Genomic DNA, 16,750 nt, shown 5'->3' with positions numbered 1-16,750 from the left:
CTATATAATCCATAATGTACACTCTTAAAACTGCCACCAATCCTGACACAACATAAGTGATGTTGTCACTTACACTGAATATTCCAAAAGGAAGACACAGAACAATGACCATGGATGTGGAACGTGCTCTTTAGCCACACTCAATAAGGGTTCAGTAGATAAGACTGCCCTATTCTCCTTGAATACCCTAATCCGAGGTGACTGTATGGGACAATTTGAAATCTGGGACACTGCCCCCAACCTCTGGTCAGCAGTGCTACTGCAAGCAGAGACAAGGGCAGGGCAGCTCTAGTCTTACTATTCAAGCAGGGAGGGGAATCAGTGTCCTGTTAATGACCCATTGTTCTTTACTTCAGAGGTGTTAACAATCTCCCCTTTTTAATGGTCATTTCACTAATTAAGCTAAACTATTCTAGGGCAATTTTGATGTCTGCTAGGGCTTCCTATTTCACAGTTTGTGCTGCTTCACCTCTCCACTAAATTATGCCCTGCACCCAGGGTGCTCATTTTAAATTTTTGCTAGCCGACCAGGTCCAGACTCCAAAATCCAAGACTGTCCCAGCCAAACCAGGACATATGGTTACCCTACAACTAGTCTCCGTGCCCAGAGAGCATCTTCGTAAAGAAGTCTAACATTTGAAGTTGCACAGCAAGCATCACAAGATTAAATAAACAAACCAAGCCACAGTATTTAATAAAAATAAAAAACAAAAAACAAATTTCCTAAAAGCAGATATTAATCTGAAGTTCTCGCTTTCACAAGCATTCCTCATGATCCTATATCACAGGTTAGGAGAGAGGCATAAGCTAGGGAATTCAAAGATTACATTTAGACAGGATTCAGCTACAGGCAGGATTCTACCAACTTCAGAATGAGTGTGATACATACTCAAGGACAGCTGTTTTGGTTTGTTTAGGGTAAGAGAAAATGTGGGAGAGGGGATGTTTAAGCAAATTTGTGTGACTAATTCAGAAATCCTCTTACCCTGAAGAATGTATTGGTCTTAGAGAGAGAGGGAGAGAATACAGAGCCACACACCTAGGAAGCTGAATATCAACTACAGGTTCAAAAAATGAAACCCAACCTGCATTTTAATGTCTTCCAGAGTAACATTACTGCCAACAGGGCACAGTGGAGAAAACTTACATATAGGTTACATAATTTTTTTTTAATAAACACCCATCACCACCACAAACACACTAATACTACAAAAATGTACTTTACCATAGATCCATGATTAAAATAATTCCCAGACACTGTTACAGGTAGTCTATCAATTACTCAACAATGATCTTTCATTGATCTAACACAATACTATACTGGCTATTAGTTAACCTTTAAATCTTGTCAGTAGGGCAAGTGTGAAAGTCAAATCAATAAAAGTGAAGTTTCTATAGCAGGCGCCAGCAACGTTTTTGGGCCCAATGCCAAAACCCCCCACAACCTAGACTCTGAAGAGGCTGGCATGCCAGGAACAGATGGCAGGGCATCCACAAAGGGCCTGATCCTTGTCTTGGAAGCGCAGCCCTGGCCCCTTCCCTGCCATGCTTCCCAAGGTGCACATACAGCTGCTGCCACCAATGAGTCAGGCTGTGGCTCCAGACACCGGTGCAGCCATTTGCAGCCTCACAGCTGCACCGGACCCCCTGTTCTACAAATATGTGTTCACCTCTTTGAAACCAAAACCCCCAGAGTTGGGCATAATTTAGATTTATCCAATGACAATTTCACCAGTTACTTGCAGTTGATGTATTTATGAAAGATAAAGGCATGAAAAAGCTCCACTTTCACTGTAATCTAAAGCTGGATGGAAGAGGTATCTATTTTAGGAGTTCCTAATGGTTAAAATGTATATTTATGTTCTTCTGCTAAGGGACAGGTATCTGTTCAAGTTTGTACTTTTATTTCACATGCCTCTTGATAACATTAACAGAACTAATTTTGTTAAGTAGCCAGTTAATTAGAGTGAGTTATTGTTAAAGAACTTTATATGTTCCATCTTGAAAGCAAAATCAAATAACAGATAAAGAGGAGAAAGGAACAGAGAAAAATCCAAGACTTTGAGAAAAATCGGAAAACAGCTATTTTTCTTAAGCAGCTGTTTTCCTTACCTTTATGGAGAAGTGTGAGAAAGATTAAAATCTACAAAGAGTCATTACTTTTGCATGAAAGCCATGAGATTTAAGTCAGAACATGACATACAAACAGAATAAAATGTAGATCTGAATACGCAATAATTTACAGAGGTAGTCTATTCCTAATTCAAATACTCCCATAATCACCAAATGCCATGTAATGCTACATTTCTTATCTCCTTCAGATAATCAGATTCTAACATCAACTGTACCTGTTCAAGAACTTCTTTGAAAGTTATAGCCTCTTTGATATTTGTTACAGGGCTATCATACATGATCGCAATCTGGTTTCCTCGTCCATTCTCAACATGACGATCTACAGCATTATAACAAATATTCAGCTCTCCATCTACAAACCTGGAAAAAAAAGGAAGCATCAAATAATGGTCAATTTTTTTCAAACTAATTAGACTAATTTCGAAGGACTGTTAGCACTAACTAAGTGTTTTTAAAGTATGGCATTCAATTCAGAAAGCCCTTTAATAATAGGTCAAAATAATTTCCTCAAAAATGGATAAACAAGAGTATCAGTGAGGTCATAAATGCGTTAGTTTAACTTCATGAAGACTTGGAATCAGCTAACTATAGTTATGATATGATGTGGCCTCACCAAAAGGAAGGTAAGTCACTTCATCCAATTTTGGAAAGTAAGATTCCCTGGACATAAACAGAATTTGGACAAAAGAACACCTTCAAATCCCAAGCACCAGAGATACACGTCAAGCAGGCACGGTTCAATAATTAGTGAATACTAGACACAGAAACCAAATGAGCGGCAAGACTTTTTTTGATCCCACTGTCACTGTGAACTTATGGACAGGAATGAGAGAAAAGATGTCTTGATGTATCTAAAAAGTTTTCAAATACACACTAACCATTATAACTAAAAAAAGTGCTTTGCCTGAAATAGAGTAATTAACAAAGGTTAAAACAAAAAAGGTTTGCCTAGTTTATTCCATGCATTTTGGGGCAAAATGTGATACACAATTACTCTGTATTGGCATTTTAATGTACTTTATTTAGAAGAAAGAACACATTTAGGACTTAAAATATGCTTGTTCATTTCTTAGTATCTACTGTAAGATATGCAAGCATCTGTATTTATAGGAAATCAACCAAATGGTTATATAATCTTAAGTATTTGTCTGACATTCATAGTGCATTTGACATTACCCTGCTGTACTCCAATGATTTTAAAAAATTGCTGCAAAGCACAGCATGAGTCATAGTCTTCTCAACAGCCAGATATTTACAGAAAACTGTCATCTTCTAATTAAAACCATTTCGCAAAGTTAAATTTGGTTTTTATTGTAACGTTATATAGAAGAGAATATTCAAACGTAGCATTATCTTTAGGTGTGAAATATAAAAAGAATTACATTAATTTGAAAATTAGCCAGTATCAAAAATGAACTCCAGCAATGGTCTCCACTTTGTGTGACCTGACTCATGCATGTTCTCTGCCCAACTCTACACATTTACCAATAATACAAAAACCTGTAAGGAATGATAAATTAAGCTGCTGAATAAAGTCATTTAGGAACACTCAGATCCCATAAAAAGACTATGCTGAACTAGGATATAACTAACCATAAAACAGAGGGTTTAACGTGGCTCAAAGGAAGGAACAAGAAGTCTGAGGGAATAAAATATAGTGAATCTGGACAGAGACCAGTCCAAAGCTTCATTCAGCTGTCATGTCCCAGGTAGAACTGAGATGTAGGGCTGGGGTCAGGTTTCAGGGGCCACAGGGCAACAATACTGGAAGTCCAGAAGCCAAAGCCAAGGGCCATAATACCAAGTGTCAGTTGAAGTCCACGGTGTCATGGATCAAGACAGGTCTGTGACTGAGACCAGGCCAGAAATCAAAAACCAGAGAGAGTTCAGAACACACAACAGGGGAAGCAGGAACAAGGCACTAGGATCTGAGGCAGTAGGCAAGGCAGGAACAAAGTGCAGGGGTCAAAGGCTGAAGGGAGGCAGGGACAAGGCTGGCGCAGGGCAGAAACTACAGCAAAAGGGGTTGAAGCAGAAGTGAGCCAGGAGCAAGGCAGGAGAGTCCCAAATAGCAGAGCTACAAACACTGTTCTGTTACAAGTCCCCAAGGGAAGTGGGAAGGTTTTTTAGCCCTCCTGTCAAGGGCTTGTGGCTTCTACTGGTTCACCACAGCTCTGGGTCACATTTCCCCATCAGGAACCTCACAGGAAGGCCAGGGCTGGGCTGGACTGGGCCCAGCAACCAGCCAGCTGCTTGGTAGAGCTGCAGCCCAGGACTCCTCCATGAATCTAGATCATCTCCCTTCCTTCCTCTCCCCCCGCCCCAGGGGATTCTAGTAATGCACATCATGCTGCACATCCCCAACTCAAGGCATAGATCTGCAAGCAGGGGAACCCCAATTGGGTTATCAGCAGGCTTACTGTTATGTAGCATGCTTCCTAGCAGGCTGCCCCCTGTACTGTCTAGCTCTGCTGCTTCTGTCTTTGTCAAGTAACAGATTCTTTTTTTTTAACAATTAGCAGGTCCTCTGTAGCACTGTCCTGAAGCCAGGCTAGCTTTTCTGCAAGCTCCCACTACACTGTTCTACAGACACTTAGCTCTCTACTCCCTAGCCCAGGGTGGGGGCAAAGTCTGGACTCCATTTCAAACTCCAAAGTCTGCAGCAGACTCCATTTCCCAGCAGCCCCTGCCCACGTTGCTGCAGCCAGTTTCCATGGTGGCCCAAAAAGCAGCAGGACCCTGACAGCACAGTGCCACAGTTTCCATGGAGAATGGCCCCAGCAATGCTGGCAGGGCATGCAACAGGGCAGGGAGCTGCTCCAGGGCTGGGATCTTACGGTGGTAACAATGTGGATAGGCCAGAGCTGTGATGTGATGCCTACATGCCCCAGGGAGGGACATGCAGGCAGTAATCCATGGCTCTGCCCCATATACACTGTCACCACTGCAAGATCCCAGCCCCGGAGCAGCTCCCCACCAGTGCCGGTAGGATTGGTCTCCATGGAAACCCAGACCCTGCCGTGTCACAATGCCACTGCTACTGAGATCTCCACAGAAATGAGCCACAATGATGCAGGGAGGGGCTTCTGGAAAATGGAGTCCACTACAGTCTTGAACCAATGAGTAGGGTGGTTGAGTGTACTGGTTTCAAGTGTTCTGTTCGAGGCCCTCCTTGGGTTAGCTGCTCCCTACCACATTTTGTGAGCTGCCCCTCTTCTGCACATCTGGTCTCACTCTGGTCCTGCCACAGGAGGCAGTTTTCCCAATGACAATCTGATCCAAAGAACCATGAAACATGAGGATCACATCAAACTAACCAAGTTACCCCAGGATCAAAAGGCAACTTCCATTTGCTGGGTAGTGGGCCCAGATGCCAGTGGGGAGCCACCCAATGTTTCTACTAGGACAGGAGGGGTCTTGGCCTGAATGGGCACCCCAAGAGTCCAAACCATGGTAGAGACCATGAAGTTGTCACCTGCCCCAGAGTCCAGCACAGTCAATTGCAGGAGTAAGGGGTCTTGGGCCCCAGGTATGTACAGGAAGACTGGGATTTGTAACTGGGGAGTTGGCCCCAGAGGCTGGTAATGGCAAAATGCTGCTTTTCACTGGGAGGGTTCGTACATTACTTTCAGAACTGGATGCCCCCAGCAGGACCTGGATATTTTGATTCTGGTATGGGTTTCATCAGAGTATTGTTTAGACAAATGGATAACCCATGGTCAGGGGGGCTGCAATAAAAGCAGAGATTCTTGTTCAGTGAGACTTGTGTAGGGATGACCTACAATAGTTTTCCCAGGTACTGATGTTAATATTATATTTCTTCAGATTGGTCTTCAATATGTCTTTGAATCTCTTATTTTGCCTGTGTCTAGAGCACTGACCATCACTAAGTTGGGAGTTTAGGACCTGTCTGGAGGGCCAGTTGTTAGACATCCTTATGACCCATCCTGTCAAATGGAGCTGGTGCCACATAACATAGCATTGCTGCTGGTGGTGTTTGCTTTAGCCAGAACGCTGGAGTTCATTCTTCTCTCCTTCCAGTTGATATGGAGGATGTTCCAAAGACATCGTTAATGGTAATATTGCAAAGCTTTCAAGTGTTTATGTCGTTCAAGTTTCTCACACATACAACAGGGTAGGAATAACAACAGCCTAGTAAATGACAAATTTGGTTTGGTCTTGATGTCACAATCACTGAAAACACTAATTCAGAAACATCCAAAGGCAGCGCTGGCAGATTTTTAGTGTTAAATATCATTGCCTATGCTTACTTTTGGGGAAAGGTGGATACCCAAAGAAGGCAAACACTCAATATTCTCCAAGGACTGTCCTCCAATTGTAACATGTGGAGGAGCAGCTGGTTGGTGTGGGATGTACATCACAGAAGCAGCCACAAGTGACTCAGAGCTCTTCAAATGAGTGGGCACACATGACATAGCCATCAGCATATTTAAGATCAAGAATAGGGGTGATGGTGGTTATCTTGAATTTGGAATGTAACCATTTGATGTTACAGAGATTCATGTCCATTCAATACCAGATGCTGACCCCTATGAGCAATATGATATGGAATAGCTGCAATATAGATGGAACAGAACGTTGGTCCAATCATAAATCACTGCTTGACTCCAGGTCTAATAATGAAGGGATCTGTTTCCATGCTACTGCTTAGGATGATCATGTTGTCATGAAGAAGTCTGATGATAATGATGATGATAAATTTTGATGGGCATCCAGGTCTCATCAAGATCTTCCATAGGGCTTTAGTCAGGTCAACAAAGGCCATGTAAAGATGGTGGTGTTGCTCCTGGCAGTTCTCCTACAGCTGTATGTTGCCAAAGATCATATCTATTGTACTTCTGATTCGTCCAACACCACACTGGGGCTTGGGTAGAATCTCCTCAGTGAAGAGAGTGAATCTGTTAAGAAGAATGGGGGCAAGGATCTTCCCAGCTATGGACAGAAGTGCAATACCATGATCATTACTACAATCTGATCTACCTCCTTTCTTGGATATGGTTACAATTCTGGCATCTCTCAAGTCACTGGAAATCTGTTCATGTTTCCAGATTTTCAGAATAATGGCATGTAGTTGGTGAGAGAGATTTTTTTCCACCATGTTTACAAATTTCAGCTGATACTCCATCACAGCCATATGCTTTGATGTTCTTCATCTGCTTTATGGCTTTCAAGGCCTCTTGATAAGTTGATGGATCTGCAAGATAGTCCTTAATGGGTGGGGTGCTGTGGAATGGCTTTAATGATGATGGTACTGACCTTGGCATTAGAATTTCAGTTCAAAAGCTCTTGAAAGTGCTTCGTCCACCCTACACTGATGGTGGAACTGTCTTCAAAGAGTACTGTTCCATCCTTGGACCTCAGAGGGACAACTCCATGTTTGCTTGGCCCATAGATATCTTTGGTTTTGCTGAAAAAAATGCACGTCATTGCTGTTAGCAACCTTTTGACTCTCCATTTGTTTTTTCCATTCTCAAACTTTCCTGTGTCTCAACTTTAAAATGGCAATAAATGGCTTGCTTGTTTGAAGTTGACATCATTTTGCTTTGAAAGCTCTCTGTTTTCTGTCAATGAGAGTATGAATTTATCTATCATTCTCATCAAATCCATCCTGGTGTTTCTTTTGTGAAGAAGCTTAGAGATTTTTCACACACCTCACGGATACTTTTCTTGAGGCTCTCCCAGTTATCAGTGGTATCAAGATTATCAAGGAGGTCAGAGCTGCTCACGAAGGCACTGCTGGAGATGATCATTTTATTTTTAACAGGGATTTTCAAATACTCTACACTGAACTTCTTCCTTAGCTGCTTCTTTTGTCTGCATCAGTTTGAGGCAATATGAATGGACATGATGGAATGTATCAAATGATGATCTATCCAACAGTTGTCTACACTGGTCATAGCTCTACTGATATGGACAACACGATGGTTCCACGCATACACTATGATCAATTTGGTGGTCAGTTTGATGCCACTGTTCTGAGCAGGGGTGCATTCATGACATCTTCTATTTGTTGCTTTGGTGGAACAGGGAGTTTGTGATGAGATCAAGTTCCAAACATTTGCTCAGAAGGAGAATTCCATTTAAGTGGACTTCTCCACTCCTTCCTTTTCAACTGTTCCTTTCCATAGCTCAGACTCCCTGCCCACTCCCACACTGAAATCTCGAAGAAGAATTATCTTATCATCTTTAGGGACAGATAACAGAATTTGGTCAAATTTTAAACAGAATTCTTCCTTGGTTTCCTCATCTGCATCAAAGGTCAGGATGTATGTACCGATGACTGTTGCATTTTGTCTGTTGGTCAGTTGGACTATTCTTATCACGTCATGAGGGTCATGAGCTGCTCTTTTGTTGCCAACTGGACATTCTGGCATCTAAATAATAATCTTGGTTTTGGTAGCAAAACCCATGTCACGAGCGTGTCTGTTTTGTTTGTCTTTTCCTTTCCAAAAAAAAGTGCTGCCACTACCATGTTCTGTGAGCTCCCCCTCTCCTGCACATCTGGTGCAGCAATGTCAGTAGCAAACCAGACTTCTGGCCACAAGTGCTGTCCTTCACCCCAGTCAGCCACTATTACAGTTGTCCATCAGTATGTTGGTATTCCAGGTTGCAAACTTGTTTTGGATCACAGAACAAGTGATCCCACTGGGTGCAGTTTTCCAGACAGGTGAAACAAAAAAGACTATATTTAGGGGACCCTTTCTAGCTCCCTCCCTATACAGAGTGAGTAGAACAGATCCTAAATAGGTCTGCTCATGCTTGCAGCTGTTGAATTGTACACCAGTCTCAATTCCAAGTACAAAAAAACCACCACACAATCATTGCTTCTGTGTGTAGCTAAGGGCTTCCAGATAGGACTTGCTGATTTGCCAAAATAACTACAGGGAGAAACAGGACCGAAGCCAACACCTTGTATCAGAGTACAGAATCCTACCTCCTCTTACAAAAAAATGGTCACCTGGGACTTGACATTAAAAGGAATACACTCCCAATGATGCTGCAATAAAGGTCAGAAGCAACCTTACTTGTGGCATGTTATAGCTCAGGGGAGAGCAAAATGCAGCCTGCAGGCCGAAGCCTGCCAGGCCATTCTATCTGGCCCGCAGGGCCCCTAACAAATTTAGAAAAATAATATTTGCTCCCGGCTGCCTGTCATGTGGCCCTCGATGGCTTGCCAAAACTCAGTAAGCGGCCCTCCGCCCAAAATAATTGCCCGCCCCTGTCATAGCTGCTAACAGATATCTCAGAATCAGCATGGACCCCTTATGCTAATACTTTGCTAGAAGGAGATGGTCAACCACAGATATCAACGCTGCCTAATTAACCATGTCTAAAATCCTTTTCTAATGAACAGGTGAAAGAAAGGAAAGCCATGACTCTGGGTAGACATCATCCTTAAGTTCAAGACACTAGTAAAATCAATTAACCCTTAAACGTTTCACTCTAAATACTGGGAAGACAAGATCAAATATTTTCAAAGGAAAATTCCTTGCAACTAGAAAAAAAAACTCTAGCAAATTTACCTTACTGCCAGTGTCCCCAAATAATTATTCCAGGTTATTTTTTTTATTGTTGTTTTTTTGTGCATGTGAGAATTTTGTTTTGTTTTGTTTTTATAGTGGAGGGGGAAAATGAAGTTCTTCCACAGATGTAAAAGTTTTGTAGTACCAAAGCTACTTTCTTGAAGCAGCATTTTGAATATCCTACCTACACTTATTTACAGGGTGGATAAAAATCAATGATTAAAAAAATGATCTATTTTCATAGTTGGTAGGATCGGAAGGGACCTGAGCAGATCACCAAGTCTGACCCCTGCCCTGGGCAGGAAAGAATGCTGGGGTCAAGCGACCCCAGCAAGGTGTCTATCTAGCCTCCTTTTAAAGACTCCCAGGGTAGAAGCGAGCACCACTTCCCTTGGAAGTTGGTTCCAGATCCTAGCTGCCCTGATTGTGAAGTAGTGCCTCCTGATTTTCATTCAAATCAGCTTTGATTTTAAATAGGATTTTGTTTACGGTTTTCCTTTTTCAAACAAACTGGTTTAAAATGAAATTTGAAGTTAATACATCATAGGCTAGTATAAAATTTAGTATAATCTATTAAAATAATTTAAACAAAATAGTAGGCGAGTCAATGAGCCTCTACTAAAAACTTAGCAGTTAAAGGCTAATTTTCTCCTATATGAAAATGAAGAGAAAAACATCTACCTTTTAAGGTTATGCTTTAAAAATATTTCATTTATTAGGGGCTTGACCCTGCAACAGAGGCAGGGTCTATATTACAGGTGATGGACCTGTCCACTAACTCCAGCAGACACCATCATGTGTACTCCTTGATCTGGATTATACATTGAGCCCACCTGGATAGTATAAACTCCTGTTTCATTCTCTCTACCTGAGCTCTGATAGCTCAGCTCTCAAATTACAACTATTTATGATTCTGCACTGATAATGGAGACTTATTCTCCAGCTCATGGAAAAATAAACATCTGCTCAGTAACTACCAACCCCGTTTCTGAACGGTTCTGGGTATTTCAGTTAAATTGCTTTTCTTGATCCCTTTGCATATATACAAAGATGTAAACATTAACTTCTCAAGTGCTCTATCCATGTACCTAAACTAAGATACTGCAGCACACAAGGCCAGGGGGTTACAACAGCAGAAACCATGAATTGTAAGGTAAGGAGAGAGGGTTCAGGGTTTTTTCAGGGGTTTTTTCTTTTTTTATGGGGGGGAAGGGTGTGGTGGGTTATGTCACAGGGAGAAGGAGATTTGGTCTGTTGATTTCTTGTATGGAGGAGGGAGAGGGAGCAGAGTAAGTAGCAGTGTGCACAACAGAAAGGGCTAACGCTGGGCTCAAAGCAACGTAAGATGAGGAACAACACTTTGTGGATTATAAACTAGTATTGATTTCAGTACCTAGAAACTGTATGAAAAAAACTGCCAGGGCTGCAGGTCACAAAAAGGCCCTTTTTGGAAATATTTTCAAGAAATTCCTCTCCCACTGTGCAAATGAGGAACATGTGTCAAATGTAAACAGTGCAACAAGGAGTTGCAAGATTTGGTAGCCTGAATGAAGCAACATCATGAAAAATGCTGATGTGAGTACGTCTGAGCCACCTGGATTAATTGGCTAGGAAATATATTATTTCTGAACCATTCTTATAGATTGCCTGCCATACACTTTAATGCTAGTAAATGATAAATTTATGACAATACTGTTAGTTATTTTGGGTGGTTTACTTACAAATTTCAAAATGTTTGTGTTCAAAATCTAATGAATGTGCTAGTCTGTGGTGGTATGTCAGTTATACATTTTTAATATGACCCCTGCTCTTCTGAAGTGACTGTCTCATTTTAAAGAGAATTAGGTAGTAGGAACTTGATCCCAGGTGACTTTCACCAAGGCATGTTAAACATTTTTCCCAGGAAGATCTAAAAATATTTGGCTTAATTCACTAAGCACAATTCATATTTTTAATACTATAACAGTTAATACTAGTGTTTAATAAATTACTTGTAAATGTGCACCATGTTTTGATTTTTAAAAGTTTCTGTATCCAAAACATTAAAAATTTGTTTAATAAGTTTGAAGTGCTGATTTTGGTGTTTAATTAAATTCAAATTGCAAACTAAATGCAGCTTGATATAAATATGAGCAAAAAGTTAATCATCTAGTGCATTATATATATTTCACCATTTAATAGCTACGGCCCTACCAAAATTGTGATTGCACAATTTTCGCAGAAACCATGATTTTGGACAGGCTCTGTGAAAAAGCGTGGGCTCTGCACTTTTGGCAGGCTCGCTGCAAAAAAAAAAACAACCCCAAAACCAAGCAGACAAACAAACTTTTTGGCAAGCAGAGAAAAGTGTGCAGGAAGCCCTGCAGTCTTGGAACATGGAGGGGAAGGCAGAGCGGGGAAAGAGCAAGGAGGAGGGGGATGACGTGGGGCTGTTTGCAGGGGCTGAGCAGGAGCCCTGCACCACCCCTGTTCCCTCTGCCTTCCCCCCACTCATGCTCCAAGACTGCAGGGCTTTCTGTGCGCTTTTCTCTGCTTGCCAGTAATGTTTTGTCTTTTTTTTTTTTTTTTGGCACTGAGCCTGCCAAAAGTGTGGAGCCCACTACTTGGGGATGGCCCAAAACTACAACTTAATTATCCTGATTAAGCCTGGGGAAGCCATTAATCCACGCTTAATAACACTTGGATTGATGTCTTCCCTGGGCTTAATCAGGGTAATTAACCCACAGTTTCAGGCCATGTGGCAATCTGCAGGAAGAGGAGGCACAAAGGGGCCCCACCATGCTCAGCCCACAAAAATGGCAGCCTGCCCTGGCATCTGCCCACAAAATCAGTCAGCTGCCTCCTCCAGTTTGGCACCCCCTATTTATAGCACATTAAAATGTAGGATTTCTAACAATCCTAATATGTTAAGCAATATATTTTTAGTACCTAGTTCATGTGCCTAGGAAATATGTGTGTCAGATCTGCTATAAAAACTGTATTCAGTTGTAAATCAATGTGTGTTAACTGTTATACCAGCCAATGAATATACACTTTTCTTTAAAAAAAAATACAATGGGAAAGTTGATTTAAATTGGGTTTGTCTGATTTAAGTCGTGATTTAAATCAACTTGATTTAAACCAGTCCACCCTTCAGGCTATTCAAAACACCTTACAGAAGTCGAAGATTGCAAGTTTTTTTAACAAAAAACTTGCAGTCTCAAAATACAAAATCAGGTTTATTTGATGAGACCCATTTTCTATAAAATTATGCTGAGGGGCATTAATTCACAGAAAAATAGAGCTGAAAGTGACCTGAAAAGTTGCATCCTAAGTTGTCCTATCCATACAAGTGTTGTCTCATCTGCTCTTTAAAACTTCCATGGATGGAGACTCCACAACCTCTCTAGGTAACCTGCTTCGATGCATAACACCACACACACACTTACAACATTCTTCCTAGTATTCAGCCTAAATTTCCTTTTTTGTAATTGACGGCTGTTACTTCTGTCTCCTGCAGCCACATGGAATACTCCATCACCATCCTCTTCTAATCACCTATTAAGTATTTCAAGACTGTTATCAAGTCCCTATTCAGTCTTCTCGTCTTTAGACTAAAGAATCCCAGTTCTTCCATTTCTCATAAACGTTGCCTGGATCTCCTGTCATTTTTTGTTATTGGTCCCTGAACTCTACAGTTCGTCCATGTCTTTTTTTAAAACACAATGCCCAAAATGGGACACACTACTCCAGGCAAGACCTCCCCAGTGCTAGTAAAGAGGAAGGTTCACCTCAACTTACAGGCAAGACAACCCAGAATGCTACTAAGTTTTTTGTTGCTGTTGTTGCTGTTGTGTTTTTTTGCAACAAGGGCCCACTGCTAGCTCATATTCAGCTTGTGCTCCACTATAACCCACAGGACCTTTTATGAAATACTGGAGCCTGGTTAATTAGATCAGTGTATAAAACTAGCATAAATTAGACAGGTGTTGTTGGGTGTCTGCGCAAGCCATTAGCATGAATAATGCAATGTTTACATCCTTGTTTATGATTCAAATTATTAAAGCTCAATTAATGAAAGTTACTTAGGATGCTAACTGATCAAGTGATCGCAGTGTAAATAGTGAGTTTTATCTGAAGCTCCTTCATATAGCCATAAAAAGGAAAGGGTATATGGAGTAAGAAAAAAAGATTTGGGAAGTGGGGCCTGCTCCATGGTTGTTTTGGCTGTTTTTTTCCCTGTGTCCCAAATGTAATAAATTATATTGTCATTTACTGTAATTGACTGTTCACCAGTGAATCAGCTGTAGTCTCTCATTGCAAAAATCATTTTTTAAAGTTATTTTGGTGTTCAAATGAGTCAAGCGATGCCAGCTCTTAGTTTTCCCTTGTTTTTTGTTTTTTTACTCCAGAAAAATAATAGAGCAATTATCCTGAGGCAAACAACTCGGATACACGATGCCAGATCAGAATGTTTTTGGCACTATGGATCCTATTTGAAATCTCTTGTGAATCATGTCTGTACTCTAACAATGCTAACAGTGCTGCACACCCTGATTGAGAATCACTGGTTTAGACTGAGGGGCGTTTGGTTGTAGCCATGTTGGCCTAAGGACATAGGCAGGCAATATCTTTTATTAGACCAACTGAGTAGTTGGAAAAAAAGTTTTAGGCAAGCTTTCATGTTAGTCACCCTTCTTCAGGCATAGAGAGTCTCTGCTTGGCTGTCTCTTCTTGAGTTATCACTCAAAGAACCTTGCCTGGCTTAGACTGTTACTTCCTTATAAAAAAAAACACTTCTAATAAGTATAAAAGGACTTCAAAGTAATGACTATTCTTATCACATGTGATTATGTTTTACTTTACTGTATGTTGTTTACCTTCTCTCTAAACAACTGGGTGTTTTATCCACATATCCAATGTTTTATACACCCAGGGGTGAATCCAGGGGGTATGCACTGGTGCACTGGTCTTGATGTTCCACGATTCGTGCTAGCCTTCACTCTGCAATTCTGTGACCTGTTAGCTGCTTATGGTAATAAAGCTCCTATTTCACAGCCATGCAGCCTGTTTGTAACTCATTCCAATGAAGTCATGTTTGTTTTTGCTTCAATCTTCAACTGAATAATACAGCCCTAGGCCCCTACCATATTAGCAAAGCTTCTAGTTTATTTTTAACTGGAGAAAAGTAGTTTTGGTGTTAATATGTTACAATGTTCCATACCATATGTACCCTCCCCTTGCTTCAAACGTCTAGATCTGACATCACCCCCCGCAACCAAAATAATTCTGTTAACCACTTGGCCTTTAAATTGTAATCAAGTAAGGAAGCAATGATACCTTGGATTCATAAAATGTCTTTTATCATTGGTGAAAAACATCACCCTTCTTGTGTGTACAACAGCCAAAGGCACTTGTACCTTGGCAATGTCTAGAGGGTGACACAGGTACACACATGCACCCCCTGAGTGTGGCGGTGTAGCCCCTGCAAAAAAGTCACCATTCGCCACCACCCCCACACCAATGAAACCGCCGCTGCCATACTCCCGTTCCCAACAGTGCTGCCACCGCCTGCGGGAGCTCATCATGCCCCCCGGCCTCCAGGGGCACACAGTGTTCATGCACTTGTACCATGGGCACACAAAGATGGTACTGGGGTAGATACAGGCACACAGGGGCAGATCCAAAGGAAGTGCAGCAGTGTGCCTGCATTCCCACCCCCCACCTCCGATTAGGTCTTGGGAGCCTTGAGGGCTTTTTTAAAGTCTCCAAAGCATGTAAAATTCCCCTCCTTCCCCTTCCTGCTCAGAGGCAGCTCCTCTCCCCTTCCCTGTCCTCCCCAACCTGCTGCTACTGATTTTCCCCTGTCCCTCGTGGGGCCAGGGAAGCCTCCCTGCTCCAGCCAGGCTGTGCAAGGATGGGCTCAGCTGGGAGCAATGACAGCAGCAGAAGCGATGGGAAGGGGGGTGCCTCCTTCCCATGCCTGCCCCTGGGGGAACCGGGTGGAGCGGGGGGATACAGCCTGCCTATCTCCACTGCTTCTGCTGCCCCCATCTCAGCTCAGCCCAGTCCTTTTGCAGCCAGGTTCAAGGGAACAGAAGCTTCCCTGGCCTGGGACAGTGGCGGCAGCAGTCAGAGGCATAGGCAACATGGGGGGGAGGCCCCCTGAGATCACAGGTGCCCCCCTGACCGCAAGCGCTCTGGCTGGTAGGGGGGCACAGAGAGCTAGTGCACCCCCCAAGATTGACTTCCACCACCGTGCCACCGCCGTGCTCAGCTACCGGCCACTGGGGGACGCCCCCCTCCCCCCGTCATGCCCCCCCAAACTCGGAAGGCACCAGTCGCCCCCCATCAGGGGGGAAGGGGAGGAGGCACAAAGGGGCAAGGGAAGGTGCCAAATTCTTATCTGCTTTGAGGGCTTCAAAAAAGGAAGTCCCCAGAGGCTCCAGCCTGACCACACCAGAAGGTGGGCTGAAGAGGGGGCGTCCAGCCAGCCCTGCAGGGAGGCTGGCTGCTCCCGCACCCACTTTGCCAAATCCTGGATCCGTCCCTGATAAGACTGAGACTACGATTAAGACTAAACTAAGACTAAGATTAATACTAAAACACTTTCTCTGTCTCCCTCTCTCTGCCTGTACAGCTCAGCCTCCCTCCCAGAGCCCGCCCTGCAGCGGCCACGGCCGCGGACACACGTGGCGCGGGCGAAGCGCGGCAGGAGGGGACTGGAGCCGCAGCCCGCGCGAGGCCCCGGTGGCCGCGCCCCGCCCCGGCCCGGCCCGGCCCGGCCCGGCCCGCGCTCACCAGGAGGCGCCCCGCGGGCCGCCGGCGTCCAGGACTCTCGCCCAAGGCTTGAACCACTCGATGCGCTCGGCCGCGGCGCCCCAGACCCGGGCGGGCTCGCCCACGGACGCCCGGAACACGCGCTCGTACTGGCGCCCCTCGGCCGCCCCCCGGGAGCAACCGCGCCGCCGCCCCGCGCAGCCCCAGCCGGCCCGCGCCGCGCTGCCCAGGAGCCCGCGGAGCTGCCCCGCCGCCCGCATGCCGCCCGGCCGTCCGGGGGACCTTGTCGCCGCAGTCGCTGGCGCCGCGGCGTT

The 16,750-nt window shown here is 43.6% G+C and overlaps 1 protein-coding gene across 4 annotated transcripts in view; it reads right to left on the bottom strand.

Moving 5' to 3' along the window:
* The window catches only part of ACSS3 (acyl-CoA synthetase short chain family member 3), a 183,464-nt gene extending 166,752 nt beyond the window's left edge, over positions 1-16,712 (bottom strand). For 2 of the 4 annotated variants that reach the window (XM_059726128.1, XM_059726129.1), the window contains exons 1-2: positions 16,458-16,712; positions 2,349-2,493 (exon numbers count right to left, since the gene is read on the bottom strand). In XM_059726128.1, the coding sequence (XP_059582111.1) occupies positions 2,349-2,493; positions 16,458-16,696 (384 nt within the window). In that variant the 5' untranslated portion in view covers positions 16,697-16,712. Of the gene's footprint in view, positions 1-2,348; positions 2,494-14,536; positions 16,422-16,457 lie in introns of those variants that run through there. The other 2 variants (XM_059726130.1, XM_014595847.3) reach the window with 2 other exon arrangements.
* Positions 16,713-16,750: the final 38 nt, after the last annotated feature.

Source organism: Alligator mississippiensis, chromosome 4 (assembly GCF_030867095.1).
Source record: "Alligator mississippiensis isolate rAllMis1 chromosome 4, rAllMis1, whole genome shotgun sequence".
NCBI classification, from domain to species: Eukaryota; Metazoa; Chordata; order Crocodylia; family Alligatoridae; genus Alligator; species Alligator mississippiensis.
This window is presented reverse-complemented; position numbering and strand designations above follow the sequence as displayed.